The 19,768-nt window shown below is 41.7% G+C and overlaps 1 protein-coding gene across 1 annotated transcript; it reads left to right on the top strand.

Annotated features, from left to right (window-relative positions):
• Positions 1-704: 704 nt before the first annotated feature.
• On the top strand, positions 705-13,559 carry LOC138370611 (uncharacterized). The gene is made up of 2 exons (XM_069335121.1): positions 705-944; positions 13,335-13,559. Exons 1-2 carry the CDS (start codon positions 705-707, stop codon positions 13,557-13,559), a joined length of 465 nt encoding a protein of 154 aa, XP_069191222.1.
• The last annotated feature ends 6,209 nt before the right edge of the window (positions 13,560-19,768 follow it).

Raw genomic sequence — 19,768 nt, forward strand, 5'->3', positions numbered from 1 at the left:
GAGCTGGGGTGTCACGGCAGATCTCCGGTCACAAGTTCCCCCCACAACACCATATATCCACCCCACTCCCACCCCCCTCAACCCCCACACAACCAAGTATCTCCCCCACACTCCTTCCCTACTCTACCACATAACCCCCACACTAAAAAATATCCACTACACTCCTGCCCCCCCCTCCCCACCTTCACTTACTCACCCCTCCTCTCACCTCAACGTCGTAGATCCTTCCCTCTACCTATTTCCTTCCCCTTTTATACCTATTTCCTCTTCCTATTCACCTCTTTTATTCTTCCCTTCTCACTTACCCTCAACCCTGGTAAATTGGGCACCATTCCTTCCCCCGTCCCATTCCAAATCCTTATCCTGACCCCTTCCAAGTGCTATATAGTCGTAATGGCTTGGAGCTTTCCCCTGATAATTCCCTCCCCCCCCCCTGCTCCTTTGCGATAGATAATTGATAAATTGGGCCCCGGGATGTCCTCGGGGCGTCGGAAGCTGCCTCCCACCCCAGGCCAGAGCGCTGCCAGGGCGGGTTGGGAGCCCCTGAACACAGTGTGGGTGTTTGTACAGCGCTCAGGGCTCAGTGTAGAGGCTTTCACGCGCTCAGGGTTCAATGATAGAGGTTTCCAGGGACTCAGGGATCAGTGTAGAGGCTTCCACGCACTCCGATCTCAGTGTAAAGGATTCCACGCGCTCAGGGCTCAATGATAAAAGTTTCCAGGGGCTCGGTCCTCAGTGAAGAGGCTTCCACGCGCTCAGGGCTCAGTGATAGAGGTTTCCAGGGGCTCAGTGTAGAGGCTTCCATGCGCTCAGAGCTCATTGTAGAGGCTTCCACACGCTCAAGGCTCAGTGTTGAGGCTTCCACGCGCTCAGTGCTCAGTGTAGAAGCTTCTACGCGCTCAAGGCTCAGTGTAGAGGCTTCCACGCGCTCAGGGCTCAGAAATGTTAGTTTCCACGCGCTCAGAGAATAATTTTGATGAGTTATCACGCGCTCATGATGAAAGGAGGGATGATAGTGGAGCGGCAGTAATAACCTAATAGAACAGTAATTGGCACTAGGATCGACCAACTCACATCAGGGTAATAATGATAAGATATTCCGAAAATCCAATTTCTCCACAATTTAGTGATATACTTAAAAAAATAGTTTTCAAAATTCCACAAGTTATATTGAAATTTAATTTTGAGGTGAATTGAAGCTTATAGACAGGTTTTATTTGCGAAGGAAATAGGATTGAGAAGACTGCTGAAGAATACAACGAACTGATAGAGAGAGAAAGAGAGACAGAGAGAGAGAGAGAGAGAGAGAGAGAGAGAGAGAGAGAGAGAGAGAGAGAGAGAGAGAGAGATAGAGAGAGAGATGAAAATGTTGCTCTGAGAATTTTAAACTTCACTAATTGATTCATTCATTTCCTAGAAATTTGGGAAAAATATATCATGTTCATGTATTGTGGAACTGCTTTCTTATCACCTGGAAGCTGAGGTTTAAGGAGTTTCTGGAAGATTTAAGAAGCTTCTTGAAGATTTAAGGCGCTTCTGGAAGATTTAAGGAACATTTGGAGAATTTAAGAAATATTTGGGCAATTTAAGAAGTTTGTGGATGATTTGCAAAGCTTTTGGAAGATTTGAATATCTTTAGGAAGTTTCTGATTTTTTTTTAAGTTTCTGGATGATTTGAAAATCTTCCGACACCTTTCAGAAGCTTCTACAAAATTTAAGAAGTTTCTGGAAGATTTAAGAAGGGTTTAGAATTTAGAAGATTTATGAAACTTCTGAAAGATTTAACAAACTTCTGGAAGACTTAAGAAGCTTCCGGAAAAGCTTCTAAACTAAGATACTAAGATACTAAGATGGTCACAAAATTCCTAAGATGTTTACTAAGTTATTAAGATAGTTACTAAGTTACTAAGATGGTTACTAAGACACTAAGATGGTTACTAAGACACTAAGATGGTTACTAAGATACTAAGATGGTCACTAAGATACTAAGATGGTTACTAAGATACTAAGACGGTTACTAAGATACTAAGACGGTTACTAAGACACTAAGATGGTTACTAAGATACTAAGATGGTTACTAAGATACTTAGATGGTTGCTAAGACACTAAGATGGTTACTAAGATACTAAGATGGTTACTAAGTTACTAAGATGGTCACTAAGATACTAAGATGGTTACTAAGATACTAAGACGGTTACTAAGATACTAAGATGGTTACTAAGATACTAAGATGGTTACTAAGATACTAAGATGGTCACTAAGATACTAAGATGGTTACTAAGATACTAAGATGGTTACTAAGATACTAAGATGGTTACTAAGACACTAAGATGGTTACTAAGATACTAAGACGGTTACTAAGATACTAAGATGGTTACTAAGATACTAAGATGGTTACTAAGTTATTATGATGGTTACTAAGATACTAAGATGGTTACTAAGATACTAAGATGGTTACTAAGATACTAAGATGGTTACTAAGTTATTATGATGGTTACTAAGATACTAAGATGGTTACTAAGACACTAAGATGGTTACTAAGACACTAAGATGGTTACTAAGATACTAAGATGGTCACTAAGATACTAAGATGGTTACTAAGATACTAAGACGGTTACTAAGATACTAAGACGGTTACTAAGACACTAAGATGGTTACTAAGATACTAAGATGGTTACTAAGATACTTAGATGGTTGCTAAGACACTAAGATGGTTACTAAGATACTAAGATGGTTACTAAGTTACTAAGATGGTCACTAAGATACTAAGATGGTTACTAAGATACTAAGACGGTTACTAAGATACTAAGATGGTTACTAAGATACTAAGATGGTTACTAAGATACTAAGATGGTCACTAAGATACTAAGATGGTTACTAAGATACTAAGATGGTTACTAAGATACTAAGATGGTTACTAAGACACTAAGATGGTTACTAAGATACTAAGACGGTTACTAAGATACTAAGATGGTTACTAAGATACTAAGATGGTTACTAAGTTATTATGATGGTTACTAAGATACTAAGATGGTTACTAAGATACTAAGATGGTTACTAAGATACTAAGATGGTTACTAAGTTATTATGATGGTTACTAAGATACTAAGATGGTTACTAAGATACTAAGATGGTTACTAAGTTATTATGATGGTTACTAAGACACTAAGATGGTCACTAAGATACTAAGATGGTTACTAAGATACTAAGACGGTTACTAAGATACTAAGATGGTTACTAAGATACTAAGATGGTTACTAAGTTATTATGATGGTTACTAAGACACTAAGATGGTTACTAAGATACTAAGATGGTTACTAAGATACTAAGATGGTTACTAAGATACTAAGATGGTTACTAAGACACTAAGATGGTTACTAAGATACTAAGATGGTTACTAAGACACTAAGATGGTTACTAAGTTACTAAGATGGTTACTAAGATACTAAGATGGTTACTAAGATACTAAGATGGTCACTAAGATACTAAGATGGTCACTAAGATACTAAGATGGTCACTAAGTTACTAAGATGGTTACTAAGATGGTCACTAAGATACTAAGATGGTCACTAAGTTACTAAGATGGTTACTAAGATACTAAGACGGTTACTAAGTTACTAAGATGGTTACTAAGATACTAAGACGGTTACTAAGATACTAAGATGGTTACTAAGATACTAAGACGGTTACTAAGATACTAAGACGGTTACTAAGATACTAAGATGGTTACTAAGATACTAAGATGGTTACTAAGACACTAAGATGGTTACTAAGATACTAAGATGGTCACTAAGTTACTAAGATGGTTACTAAGATACTAAGATGGTTACTAAGAAACTAAGATGGTTACTAAGATACTAAGATGGTTACTAAGATACTAAGATGGTTACTAAGTTACTAAGATGGTTACTAAGATACTAAGATGGTTACTAAGGTACTAAGATGGTTACTAAGTTACTAAGATGGTTACTAAGATACTAAGATGGTTACTAAGATACTAAGATGGTCACTAAGATACTAAGATGGTCACTAAGTTACTAAGATGGTTACTAAGATGGTCACTAAGATACTAAGATGGTCACTAAGTTACTAAGATGGTTACTAAGATACTAAGACGGTTACTAAGTTACTAAGATGGTTACTAAGATACTAAGACGGTTACTAAGATACTAAGATGGTTACTAAGATACTAAGATGGTTACTAAGATACTAAGATGGTTACTAAGATACTAAGATTGTTACTAAGATACTAAGATGGTTACTAAGATACTAAGATGGTCACTAAGTTACTAAGATGGTTACTAAGATACTAAGATGGTCACTAAGTTACTAAGATGGTTACTAAGATACTAAGATGGTCACTAAGTTACTAAGATGGTTACTAAGATACTAAGATGGTTACTAAGATACTAAGATGGTTATTAAGATACTAAGATGGTTACTAAGATACTAAGATGGTCACTAAGTTACTAAGATGGTTATTAAGATACTAAGATGGTTACTAAGATACTAAGATGGTCACTAAGTTACTAAGATGGTTACTAAGTTTCTAAGATGATTACTAAGATACTAAGAAGGATACTAAGATACTAAGACGGTTACTAAGATACTAAGATGGTCACTAAGTTACTAAGATGGTTACTAAGTTTCTAAGATGATTACTAAGATACTAAGACGGTTACTAAGATACTAAGACGGTTACTAAGTTACTAAGATGGTTACTAAGATACTAAGATGGTCACTAAGATACTAAGACGGTTACTAAGATACTAAGACGGTTACTAAGTTACTAAGATGGTTACTAAGATACTAAGATGGTCACTAAGATACTAAGACGGTTACTAAGATACTAAGACGGTTACTAAGTTACTAAGATGGTTACTAAGATACTAAGATGATTACTAAGATACTAAGAAGGATACTAAGATACTAAGAAGGATACTAAGATACTAAGATGGTTATAGTGTATACATACATCGGGCGCCTGGTGGCTGAGTGGACAGCACTCATGTCTCGTCATACTGGGGACCGGGTTTGATCCCCGGCGATGGCGGGAAACAAATGGGCAGAGTTTCTTTCACTCTGATGTCGCCTTCTAACCAGCAGTAAATAGGTACCTGGGAGTTAATCAGCTGTCACGGGCTGCTTCCTGGGGATGTGTGTGTGTGTGAAAAAAATCGTTGATTGAGTGACAGTTGAGAGGCGGGCCGAAAGAGCACAGCTCAACCCCCCTCAAGCACAGCTAGGTGAATACATACAAGAAGCACAATACAAACAAAAATATTCAACAATAGATGACAGTGGAGAGAAAATGCCTCACTGACAGTGAGAAGCAGAGATGTTGACGCCCTCTACCGCTCTCACCCGTCCAAATTAATCTGTCTAGTGATGACGAGTGACGGGATTGGACAGGCTTGGCAGCGCTTCTGTCTCATTTGGATTGCATGAATTTAGGAGTGTCCTGCTGAAGCTGGTGGACCAGTTGCCTGCTCTATTGCCGATGGGAAAAGGCAGGCAAGATTACCCCCCGATTGAGGTCAGTGATAGTCATTAGGGCGGCGCGTCGAGCAGGGAATGGTTCCAGTCGTCTGGAACGAGACTGGTGCAATACGCTGCTGTGTTACTCGCTGGGACGAAACTGGAGACAAACTGTGGATTGGAAGCTGGAATGAGTCCAAGGGAAGTTGTGACGAGGTATAATTCACTCGTTTGAGACCAAGAGCAGATGTGATGAGGTATAATTCACTCGTTTGAGACCAAGAGCAGATGTGATGAGGTATAATTCACTCGTTTGAGACCAAAAGCAGATGTGATGAGGTATAATTCACTCGTTTGACACCAAGAGCAGTTGTGATGAGGTATAATTCACTCGTTTGAGACCAAGAGCAGTTGTGATGAGGTATAATTCACTCGTTTGAGACCAAGAGCAGTTGTGATGAGGTATAATTCACCGGAATGAGAGCGTGTTAAATGAAAACCACAAACTAATCAGTATGAGCTAATGGGTTTACCTGGGTGTAGCTGTGACAGTGTGACGAACAATTAACAGTATACAGCTCAGTATGACAGGGGTAAACCTGTGTGTGTGTGTGTGTGTGTAAATCAGTGAGAAAGCAGTGTGTGTAAACCATTGAGAGAGTTGTGTGTGTGTAAACCATTGAGAGAGTTTTGTGTGTGTGTGTAAACCAGTAATAGTAACTAAAAATACAATTTATGTATACTAATTATTAATAAATGTATATGAGTTTATATTTATTAAAATAAAAAAAAATATACACGTATATGAGACAGCTTATTTATAATAAAGCTCACAAAAATTAATTGCTTTATTCATTTATTATAGAAAATGTTAATATTAATAGCACAGCATTGATCATTATATTTATAAAATATTTACTGTATTATGAATTAACGGTAAGTCATTATAGCAAGTGGAAGCAGTTTGGAAAGAATTTAAAGTTTTACAATTTAAATTAATGTCGATAAATTAAATAAAATGTTTCGCCATTCACCATTAAATGTAATACGAGACACACCAAATAACTTCATTTATGATTGTGTATAAATGGGGAGCGTATAGTTTTATAGAAATATGAAGTTTTTAGGTCGCTACCTAAATAGGTAAATAGATAAATAGGACCTTCTGCATGTGGGTAAATAGGACTTTTGCATTTTACATTATTCTTCTTTACATCAAAAGATGATATAGAAAAGATAACATATCAGAGGTTGTGTAGGCAACGTATATCTTTATTGCCATACCCGACACGCTGTGGGTATTAGTGGCTTCAGGCATTGTATGTACTAGCTGAATATGTACAACTATATGTACCTTTACCTGAATAAATATCTTATCTTTAAGCCTTAGTCCTTCAAACTCCGGCTTTATCTTAAAGGTATTAATGTCTCTTATTGTTGATTATGAACTATTAAAATTAGCATTTTCTCGAGTAAATTAATCTGTATTAAAAGTAAGTCTGAACAAAGTGTTGAAGGGCCAGATATTTCCAGCTAGCTTCACCAAACTTTGCAGGGTGACTGTTGGTATGGATGGGATGGTCATAAGTCATAAGAGGGGATGGTCATCAATGTTGATTAAGTGATGGGGGGTACCCGGCGGTGCCCGGATAGTGATGATGGCTACAGTGATGAAGACAATGTGTCGTGAAGGCGGTTTCTATGATGAAGATTGTGTGTGGAGGTTACTGTTCATGCTCCTCACCTTCACTGACCGACGCCACTCATGCTCCTCACCTTCCCTGACCGACGCCACTCATGCTCCTCACCTTCCCTGACCGACGCCACTCATGCTCCTCACCTTCCCTGACCGACGCCACTCATGCTCCTCACCTTCCCTGACCGACGCCACTCATGCTCCTTACCTTCCCTGACCGACGCTACTCATGCTCCTCACCTTCCCTGACCGACGCCACTCATGCTCCTCACCTTCCCTGACCGACGCCACTCATGCTCCTCACCTTCCCTGACCGACGCCACTCATGCTCCTCACCTTCCCTGACCGACGCCACTCATGCTCCTCACCTTCCCTGACCGACGCCACTCATGCTCCTCACCTTCCCTGACCGACGCCACTCATGCTCCTCACCTTCCCTGACCGACGCCACTCATGCTCCTCACCTTCCCTGACCGACGCCACTCATGCTCCTCACCTTCCCTGACCGACGTCACTCATGCTCCTCACCTTCCCTGACCGACGCCACTCATGCTCCTCACCTTCCCTGACCGACGCCACTCATGCTCCTCACCTTCCCTGACCGACGTCACTCATGCTCCTCACCTTCCCTGACCGACGCCACTCATGCTCCTCACCTTCCCTGACCGACGCCACTCATGCTCCTCACCTTCCCTGACCGACGTCACTCATGCTCCTCACCTTCACTGACCGACGCCACTCATGCTCCTCACCTTCCCTGACCGAACTAAAGCATTGCAAGATTTCAGCTCTGAGCTACAAGCATGTGTCAACAAAGTTTTCGATTGGGCAGCAGAAAATAACATGATGTTTAACAGTGATAAATTTCAGGTACTCAGGTACGGCAAAAATGATGATCTGAAACATAATACAGGGTACTAAACACAATCAAATCTTCCCATAGTAGAAAAACAGCATGTCAAGGATTTGGGAATAATGAAGTCCGACGATATAACGTTTAGGGAGCATAACCAAACAAATATTGCGTCAGCCAGAAAAATGATCGGATGGATTACGAGAACTTTCAAATCCAGGGATCCCATCACAATGGTTGTACTCTTCAAGTCACTTGTGTTGTCCCGTCTCGAGTACTGCTCAGTATTCACTTCCCCCTTCAGAGCAGGAGAGATTGCTGAAATAGAGGGAATACAGAGAACATATACGGCACGCATAGACGAGATAAAACACCTAAATTATTGGGATCGTTTCAAAGCTCTCCAAATGTACTCTCTAGAAAGGAAACGAGAGAGATACCAAATAATATACACATGGAAAATACTGGAGGCTCAGGTCCCAAATCTACACAGTAAAATAACAACGTACTGGAGTGAACGATATGGAAGAAAATGCAAGATTGATCCAGTGCAGAGCAGAGGTGTCATAGGCACAATCAGAGAACACTGTATGAACATCAGAGGTCCGCGGTTGTTCAACGTCCTCCCAGCGACTATAAGAAATATTGCCGGAACAACTGTGGACATCTTCAAGAGAAAACTGAACTGTTTTCTAAGAGAAATTCCGGATCAGCCGGGCTGTGGTGGGTATGTGGGCCTGCGGGCCGCTCCAAGCAACAGCCTGGTGGACCAAACTCTCACAAGTCGAGCCTGGCCTCGGGCCGGGCTTGGGGAGTAGAAGAACTCCCAGAACCCCATCAACCAGGTATCAACCAGGAGCATGAAAGATGTTGCACGTTAAGATGATCATCAATCACATTCACTCACTTTCACGACAATTTATGTTCACCCTCTGTTGTTTTCACCTGGCATCGTTCATTTCAATTAGTTTCAAAATCAGCGTAATTTTTGTATACCAGAAGGAACAAAAATCAAGTTTTTGTTTAGGTTTCCCGTTGGTCTTTGTGCTTTTTCCATTAGTTTCGTGCCCACCTTATCTAGTTGTCTCTGAACAGTTTGTTTCTACGATTTGAAAAGCGCCAATTTTAGAGAGATTTGGCCGGCCTACAAAAGTGTAAGCATGCGGCCACTAGGATAAACATGGGGCCACTAGGTCGAGCATGGGGCCACTAGGACAAACATGTGGCTACTAAGACAAACATGTGGCCACTAGGACAAACATGTGGCTACTAAGACAAACATGTGGCCACTAGGACAAACATGTGGCTACTAAGACAAACATGTGGCCACTAGGACAAACATGTGGCCATTAGGACAAACATGTGGCCACTAGGACAAACATGTGGCTACTAAGACAAACATGTGGCCACTAGGACAAACATGTGGCTACTAAGACAAACATGTGGCCACTAGGACAAACATGTGGCCATTAGGACAAACATGTGGCCACTAGGACAAACATGTGGCCACTAGGACAAACATGCAGCCACTAGGACAAACATGCAGCCACTAGGACAAACATGCAGCCACTAGGACAAACATGCAGCAACTAGGACAAACATGCAGCAACTAGGACAAACATGCAGCCACTAGGACAAACATGCAGCCACTAGGACAAACATGCAGCCACTAGGACAAATATGCGGCCTCTAGCACCTTCATAAGTGTCGTCAGCGAAGCACTGTTCGAGAAATGATTGAATGTTATGAGTTGAGTCGTGTGTGTGTGTAAAACGTTTTTCATTAATAAACTGGTGGAGGGGGGGGGGGTTGGCGGTTGGATTAATGAGCGTTTGGCCTTTGTTGATGAGGATGGGCTGCACCATGTTGGGCACGACCTTATCTTTCAAGTATGCAATAAAGTCGCCGTCACATCTGCAAGAAATGTGACAGGTTGGATCACAAGAAACTTATGCACTCGAGATGCTATACCGATGATGATACTAGTGAAGACGCTAGTGCTATCTGCAGTGGAATACTGTTGCACAATGACAGCCCCTTTCAAAGCTGGAGAAGTTGCTGAACTGGGGTCAGATTCACGAAGCAGTTACGCAAGCACCTACGAGCCTGTACATCTTTTCTCAATCTTTGACGGCTTTGTTTACAATTATTAAACAGTTAATGAGCTCCGAATCATCCCGGGGCTATTTATATCAATAACAACAGTTGATTGGGAAGTTTTCATGCTTTTAAACTGTTTAATAAATGTTACCAAAACCGTCAAAGATTGAGGAAAGATGTACACGTTCATAAGTACTTGCGTAACTGCTTCGTAAATCTGGCCCCCTGGAGAGCGTGCAGAGATCCTTTACTGCTAGAATCCACTCAGTAAAACATGTAGACTATTGGGACCGACTAAAATGCCTAAAACTGTATTCTCTTGAGCTCAGGCGGGAGACATACATAATGATGAAAACAGTAGAGGGACTGGTTCCAAAACTGCACGCAGAAATAGCACCACATGAGACCAGAAGGCATGGCAGGATGTGCAGAATACCCCCGTTGAGGAGCAGAGGTGCAACAGGTACTCTGAGAGAGAGCTCTATCAACTTCAGAGGCCCGAGACTGTTCAACAAGCTTCCACTACACATAAGGGGCATAACTGGCCGACCCCTCACAGTGTTCAGGAGAGAACTCCATAAACACCTCCAAAGGATAACTGATCAACCTGGCTATGATTCATACGTCAAGCTGTGAGCAGCCGCGTCCAACAGCCTGGTTGACGAATCCAGCAACGAGGAGGCCTGGTCACAGGGACGTTGAGCCCCGAAACTATCTCAAGGCAAGGTAACTCAAGGTATTGTAAGGCAAGGCAACGAATCCAACAGGTGGATTGGTAATTATTGATTAACTCAAAGCGTCTGGCCTTTAGCCTTGGACAGACTTACAGACAGACGTTTCTATTTAGAGATATAAATATCCATTCTAAATTCTAACGCAGAATGAAAAAAGCAAATGTTTGTGTGGGGAACCAACTGTGATATTTATATTTATTTAATTTATATGAATGTAAATAGAATTTATATCTACATTAATTTATATATTTCGATAGCAATTTATATGATGTTTAGCAGACTGTATATCTGTAATATTCTCACAAATCGAATCCTTACACATTAGGGGGAAGTTATATTAAATTTATATATATGCAGCCAATCAAACTACAGTATTAAACTACACATATTATTAATGATAATTCAGAGGCCTTATCTTATTGTACAGTAGGCCTAGTCCACGAGGCATTATCAAGGATGAAGGCACCAGATAATCCTCGTACACCTGCATCCACCACCCATGTAACTGATGTACCAAGATTATTTTTTGCTTCCTTTTCTAATCCTGTCAAAGGGTCACTTGCTGTTAAGCCGGAATCCTATATATGACAGGTATATCAGAGAAAATACTGTATATTATATACGATAAGGAGCAAGGAGTAATTACCTGGGTTTAGTCGCTTGTTCGTGTTCTAGGTTCGCTCTATATCTACCTAACATTAACTGGCCAGAAATGTGGTAATAAACGGGTCTCGGTAAAACACTTCCCTTGTTTGGATGTTGACTGCGTGTTGATGATGGAAGAAGCACTAATTTGATCTCTATAACGCTTCGTCCAAGAGAGAATTATAGGAGCTGAACTCGCTCCTGCGACTAGGTCTAACACTGGCTGACCTCTCACTACTGACGCCCTGGCTCTTTGTCCAGATGCCAATAGGTTGTAGAAAGGTCACATTTACTCTATTTTATTACTGATAATTAAGTTAATTCAAATGAGATGTTTTTATAATGTTAAAAGTCCAAAGACTGCTGTATTAAGAATAATTCCCAACAGAATAGCTGGTGAATTTATAGCGCTATGTGGCAATGATATCCCATTTTCTACTGACGTAAAATTCCACTACAAGCTACATTTTCTATGGGTTAACTTGTGTATACAACAGCAGCAATATTTTCTGCTTATTGTATTTAATATTAGTAAATGGTGTCGGGTTTTCCGACAGTTTGTTTATCTTCACATTATATTGTTACATGTTTACTTGGCTTGGTGTTAGGCTGTAGGCCTAACACGCTCTGGAGGGTTATTAAGGCCACCACACTAGTTTACTGACCAACCAACAGGTATTCTTGAGTCCTGAACACAGCCCAGGACTAAAGTAAACTCTAGGTGTACGTATACCAAGAAACAGAGTACACTTCTCCGTGTATATATCTTGTGTGTGTCTAGTATTTTTCTTGATCCTGACGAAGACAATTCAGAGGAGAACGTGTAATTACTACAACAACACACAGAAATCACAATAGCGTGATGCATCAAGTGAACAAATCCACAAGGGCCGTGACGAGGATTCGAACCTACATCCAAGGGTCCCAGCGTCAGGGATGCTCACGGACGTAGGTTCGAATCCTCGTCACGGCCCTTGTAGATTTGTTCAATTACTACAACAAGTTTGTTATCCATCTTCTTCAACTCTCTTTCTAACCTATCATTTTCTCATTCTGACATTAGATTTGTAGTTCATTCAATAGTAAGCTACAGTCACATTAAATACAGAATGTGTCGGGGAGAATTTATAATACAACGTTTCTAGGTTAAACTACAATGTCTGTTGACAACCTGTCAACGATGGAATTAATAAGATATAACCGACAAGTAAAGTTAAGGGTCCGTATCAATGTTCCTCCACCAGAAATTCAACCTTAACCACCTACTTTAAGACGATATACAAACCTCACGAGTCCAAACACCTTCTTGACGAACTTATAGGTACAGCGTCAATAAAGGCGGTAATTAAATTTATGTTACTTGAACAACGACCTAATTACGAGTCAGCTCAGCGCATGCGTATCACACCCTCGCAAGGGGCATCGGTGTTATCAATATTGACAATACAAATTAAGATCTGTTTAACACGTTATCAAAAACAACACAACTTTTATTAAAGAACAAATATTGTTTTGAACTATATACAAGAAAACTTATAGATAGGTAAAACCTTATTAATTAAATTAAAAATCAAGTTTTGTAATGTGGATAATTGATTATAATATTGCCTTTAGTAATACTGGTAATACCCAGGGCTCCGTCACTCAGGGCTCCGTCACCCAGGGCTCCGTCACCCAGGGCTCCGTCACTCAGGGCTCCGTCACCCAGGGCTCCGTCACCCAGGGCTCCGTCACCCAGGGCTCCGTCACCCAGGGCTCCGCCACCCAGGGCTCCGTCACTCAGGGCTCCGTCACCCAGGGCTAAATCATCCAGGGCTCCGTCAAACAGGGCTCCGTCACCCAGGGCTCCGTCACCCAGGGCTCCGCCACCCAGGGCTCCGTCACCCAGGGCTCCGTCACCCAGGGCTCCGTCACTCAGGGCTCCGTCACCCAAGGCTCCGTCACTCAGGGCTCCGTCACTCAGGGCTCCGTCACCCAGGGCTCCGTCACCCAGGGCTCCGTCACTCAGGGCTCCGTCACCCAGGGCTCCGTCACCCAGGGCTCCGTCACCTAGGGCTCCGTCACCCAGGGCTCCGTCACCTAGGGCTCCGTCACTCAGGGCTCCGTCACTCAGGGCTCTGTCACCCAGGGCTCCGTCACCCAGGGCTCCGTCACTCAGGGCTCCGTCACCCAGGGCTCCGTCTCTCAGGGCTCCGTCACCCAGGACCCCGTCACCCAGGGCTCCGCCACCCAGGGCTCCGTCACCTAGAGCTCCGTCACCCAGGGCTCCGTCACTCAGGGCTCCGTCACCCAGGGCTCCGTCACCCAGGGCTCCGTCACTCAGGGCTCCGTCACCCAGGGCTCCGTCACTCAGGGCTCCGTCACCCAGGGCTCCGTCACTCAGGGCTCCGTCATCCAGGGCTCCGTCACCCAGGGCTCCGTCACCCAGGGCTCCGTCACTCAGGGGGCTCCGTCACCCAGGGCTCCGTCACTCGGGGCTCCGTCACCCAGGGCTCCGTCACTCAGGGCTCCGTCACCCAGGGCTCCGTCACCCAGGGCTCCGTCACTCAGGGCTCCGTCACCCAGGGCTAAATCATCCAGGGCTCCGTCAAACAGGGCTCCGTCACCTAGGGCTCCGTCACCCAGGGCTCCGTCACCCAGGGCTCCGTCACCCAGGGCTCCGTCACCTAGGGCTCCGTCACCCAGGGCTCCGTCACCCAGGGCTCCGTCACCCAGAGCTCCGTCACCCAGGGCCCCGTCACCCAGGGCTCCGTCACCCAGGGCTCCGTCACCTAGAGCTCCGTCACCCAGGGCTCCGTCACCCAGGGCTCCGTCACCCAGAGCTCCGTCACCCAGGGCTCCATCACCTAGGGCTCCGTCACCCAGGGCTCCGTCACCCAGGGCTCCGTCACCCAGGGCTCCGTCACCCAAGGCTCCGTCACCCAGGGCTCCGTCACCTAGGGCTCCGTCACCTAGGGCTCCGTCACCCAGGGCTCCGTCGCCCAGGGTTCCATCACCCAGGGCTCCGTCACCCAGGGTTCCGTCACCCAGGGCTCCGTCACCCAGGGCTCCGTCACCCAGGGTTCCGTCACCCAGGGCTCCGTCACCCAGGGCTCCGTCATCCGATATAACAATGAATATATTTTCCTGATTTTACAAGTGGGAAGAAAGGGAACAATCAGGAGAATGTACCAAGTCATTACGACTATATAGCACTTGGAAGGGGTCAGGATAAGGATTTGGGATGGGACGGGGGATGGAATGGTGCCCAACCACTTATGGACGGTCGGGGATTGAACGCCGACCTGCATGACGCGAGCCAGTCGCTCTACCACTAAGCCCAAGTGGCTGGGCGTTACAGGAAGGAGTGCAATCGATGATGAGAGAGCGAATTACGATCCAGCGTTTATATCATGATAGTTACCTTGCTTTTATTACTACCTGTTGAGAGAAACTGTTGCATAGGCACCTCAGTCAGTCAGACGGAAGCGTCTACTGACTGAGCGTCTTGTGTTGTAGGGGCTGTCATCTGGTTGCTATAACGATGTTGGATGAATGTTTCTTCATATGGTTTGGCAAACACTGCTTTTGTCAGCAGGAACAAGATGTGCTTTAGTGCTGTAAGGTTCTTGAGTTTCTCTCTCTGTCTCTCTCTCTCTCTCTCTCTCTCTCTCTCTCTCTCTCTCTCTCTCTCTCTCTCTCTCTCTCTCTCTCTCCCTCTCTCTCTCTCTCTCTCTCTCTCTCTCTCTCTCTCGTCACCACGCTTCATCAACAATTTTTGACACAAGAGGCGTCAAAGGGAAAAGTTAGTCGCATTCATTAACGTTAACCAAAAAAATTTATGAGCCATAACAAAGGTTATTAGATGAGTAAACTCTAACCTCAAGTTGCCGGTCCTGGTTCACACTCCTCGATGCTCTCGTTTTATTTCAGGGCACTATATAAATAAATATATATATATATATATATATATATATATATATATATATATATATACATATATATATATATATATATATATATATATATATTTATATATATATATATATATATATATATATATATATATATATATATATATATATATATATATGTATATATATATATATATATATATATATATATATATATATATATATATATATATATATATATATATATATATGTCGTACCTAGTAGCCAGAACGCACTTCTCAGCCTACTATGCAAGGCCCGATTTGCCTAATAAGCCAAGTTTTCCTGAAGTAATATATTTTCTCTAATTTTTTTCTTATGAAATGATAAAGCTACCCATTTCATTATGTATGAGGTAATTTTTTTTTATTAGAGTTAAAATTAACGTAGATATATGACCGAACCTAACCAACCCTACCTAACCTAACCTAACCCATCTTTATAGGTTAGGTTAGGTTAGGTAGCCGAAAAAGTTAGGTTAGGTTAGGTTAGGTAGGTTAGGTAGTCGAAAAAAAATTAATTCATGAAAACTTGGCTTATTAGGCAAATTGGGCCTTGTATAGTAGGCATAGAAGTGAGTTCTGGCTACTAGGTACGACATATATATATATATATATATATATACATATATGCGAACAAGCCTGAATGGTCCCCAGGACAATATGCAACTGAAAACTCACACCCCAGAAGTGACTCGAACCCATACTCCCAGGAGCCACGCAACTGGTATGTACAAGACGCCTTAATCCACTTGACCATCACGACCGGACAAAATGAGGTGATAGCCGAGGCTATTTGAACCACCCCACCGCCGGCACTCGGATAGTAATCTTGGGCATAGCATTTTACCAAATCACCTCATTCTTTGGGGCACACGTGAGGAACACAAATGCGAAACAAGCCTGAATGGTCCCCAGGACAATATGCAACTGAAAACTCACACCCCAGAAGTGACTCGAACCCATACTCCCAGGAGCCACGCAACTGGTATGTACAAGACGCCTTAATCCACTTGACCATCACGACCGGACAAAATGAGGTGAGAGCCGAGGCTATTTGAACCACCCCACCGCCGGCACTCGGATAGTAATCTTGGGCATAGCATTTTTTGTCCGGTCGTGATGGTCAAGTGGATTAAGGCGTCTTGTACATACCAGTTGCGTGGCTCCTGGGAGTATGGGTTCGAGTCACTTCTGGGGTGTGAGTTTTCAGTTGCATATTGTCCTGGGGACCATTCAGGCTTGTTCGCATTTGTGTTCCTCACGTGTGCCGCAAAGAATGAGGTAATTTGGTAAAATGCTATGCCCAAGATTACTATCCGAGTGCCGGCAGTGAGGTGGTTCAAATAGCCTCGGCTATCACCTCATTTTGTCCGGTCGTGATGGTCAAGTGGATTAAGGCGTCTTGTACATACCAGTTGCGTGGCTCCTGGGAGTATGGGTTCGAGTCACTTCTGGGGTGTGAGTTTTCAGTTGCATATTGTCCTGGGGACCATTCAGGCTTGTTCGCATTTGTGTTCCTCGCGTGTGCCCCAAAGAATGAGGTGATTTGGTAAAATGCTATGCCCAAGATTACTATCCGAGTGCCGGCGGTGGGGTGGTTCAAATAGCCTCGGCTATCACCTCATTTTGTCCGGTCGTGATGGTCAAGTGGATTAAGGCGTCTTGTACATACCAGTTGCGTGGCTCCTGGGAGTATGGGTTCGAGTCACTTCTGGGGTGTGAGTTTTCAGTTGCATATTGTCCTGGGGACCATTCAGGCTTGTTCGCATTTGTGTTCCTCACGTGTGCCCCAAAGAATGAGGTGATTTGGTAAAATGCTATGCCCAAGATTACTATCCGAGTGCCGGCGGTGGGGTGGTTCAAATAGCCTCGGCTATCACCTCATTTTGTCCGGTCGTGATGGTCAAGTGGATTAAGGCGTCTTGTACATACCAGTTGCGTGGCTCCTGGGAGTATGGGTTCGAGTCACTTCTGGGGTGTGAGTTTTCAGTTGCATATTGTCCTGGGGACCATTCAGGCTTGTTCGCATTTGTGTTCCTCACGTGTGCCCCAAAGAATGAGGTGATTTGGTAAAATGCTATGCCCAAGATTACTATCCGAGTGCCGGCGGTGAGGTGGTTCAAATAGCCTCGGCTATCACCTCATTTTGTCCGGTCGTGATGGTCAAGTGGATTAAGGCGTCTTGTACATACCAGTTGCGTGGCTCCTGGGAGTATGGGTTCGAGTCACTTCTGGGGTGTGAGTTTTCAGTTACATATATATATATATATATATATGTCGTACCTAATAGCCAGAACGCACTTCTCAGCCTACTATTCAAGGCCCGATTTGCCTAATAAGCCAAGTTTTCATGAATTAATGTTTTTTCGTCTACCTAACCTACCTAACCTAACCTAACCTAGCTTTTTTTGGCTACCTAACCTAACCTTACCTATAAATATAGGTTAGGTTAGGTTAGGTAGGGTTGGTTAGGTTCGGTCATATATCTACGTAAATTTTAACTCCAATAAAAAAAAATTGGCCTCATACATAGAGAAAAGGGCAGCTTTATCATTTCATAAGAAAAAAATTATAGTAAATATATTAATTCAGGAAAACTTGGCTTATTAGGCAAATCGGGCCTTCAATAGTAGGCTGAGAAGTGAGTTCTGGCTACTAGGTACGACATATATATATATATATATATATATATATATATATATATATATATATATATATATATATATATATATATATATATATATATATATATATATATATATATATATATATGTCGTACCTAGTAGCCAGAACGCACTTGTCAGCCTACTATGCAAGGCCCGATTTGCCTAATAAGCCAAGTTTTCATGAATTTATGTTTTTTCGGCTACCTAACCTAACTAACCTAACCTAACCTAACTTTTTCGGCTACCTAACCTGACCTAACCTATTAAGATAGGTTAGGTTAAGTTAGGTAGGGTTGGTTAGGTTCGGTCATATATCTACATTAATTTTAACTCCAATAAAAAAAAATTGACCTTATACACAATGAAATGGGTAGCTTTATCATTTCATAAGAAAAAAATTACAGAAAATATAATAATTAATGAAAACTTGGCTTATTAGGCAAATCGGGCCTTGCATAGTAGGCTGAGAAGTGCGTTCTGGCTACTAGGTACGACATATATATATATATATATATATATATATATATATATATATGTCGTACCTAGTAGCCAGAACGCACTTCTCAGCCTACTATACAAGGCCCGATTTGCCTAATAAGCCAAGTTTTCCTGAATTAATATATTTTCTATAATTATTTTCTTATGAAATGATAAAGCTACCCATTTCATTATGTATGAGGTCAATTTTTTTTTATTTGAGTTAAAATTAACGTAGATATATGACCGAACCTAACCAACCCTACCTAACCTAACCTAATCTATCTTTATAGGTTAGGTTAGGTTAGGTAGCCAAAAAAGGTAGGTTAGGTTAGGTTAGGTAGGTTAAGTAGTCGAAAAACAATTAATTCATGAAAACTTGGCTTATTAGGCAAATCGAGCCTTGCATAGTAGGCTGAAAAGTGAGTTCTGGCTACTAGGTACGACATATATATATATATATATATATATATATATATATATATATATATATATATATATATATATATATATATATATATATATATATGTCGTACCTAGTAGCCAGAACTCACTTCTCAGCCTACTATGCAAGGCCCGATTTGCCTAATAAGCCAAGTTTTCCTGAATTAATATATTTACTATAATTTTTTTCTTATGAAATGATAAAGCAACCCTTTTCTCTATGTACGAGGTCAATTTTTTTTTATTGGAGTTAAAATTAACGTAGATATATGACCGAACCTAACCAACCCTACCTAACCTAACCTAACCTATATTTATAGGTAAGGTTAGGTTAGGTAGCCAAAAAAAGCTAGGTTAGGTTAGGTTAGGTAGGTTAGGTAGACGAAAAAACATTAATTCATGAAAACTTGGCTTATTAGGCAAATCGGGCCATGAATAGTAGGCTGAGAAGTGCGTTCTGGCTATTAGGTACGACATATATATATATATATATATATATATATATATATATATATATATATATATATATATATATATATATATATATATATATATATATATATATATGCGAACAAGCCTGAATGGTCCCCAAGACATATATATATATATATATATATATATATATATATATATATATATATATATATATATATATATATATATATATATATATATATATATATATATATATATATATGTATATATATATATATATATATATATATATATATATATATATA

The sequence above is a fragment of the Procambarus clarkii genome, chromosome 4, assembly GCF_040958095.1.
Source record: "Procambarus clarkii isolate CNS0578487 chromosome 4, FALCON_Pclarkii_2.0, whole genome shotgun sequence".
Taxonomy (NCBI): Eukaryota; Metazoa; Arthropoda; class Malacostraca; order Decapoda; family Cambaridae; genus Procambarus; species Procambarus clarkii.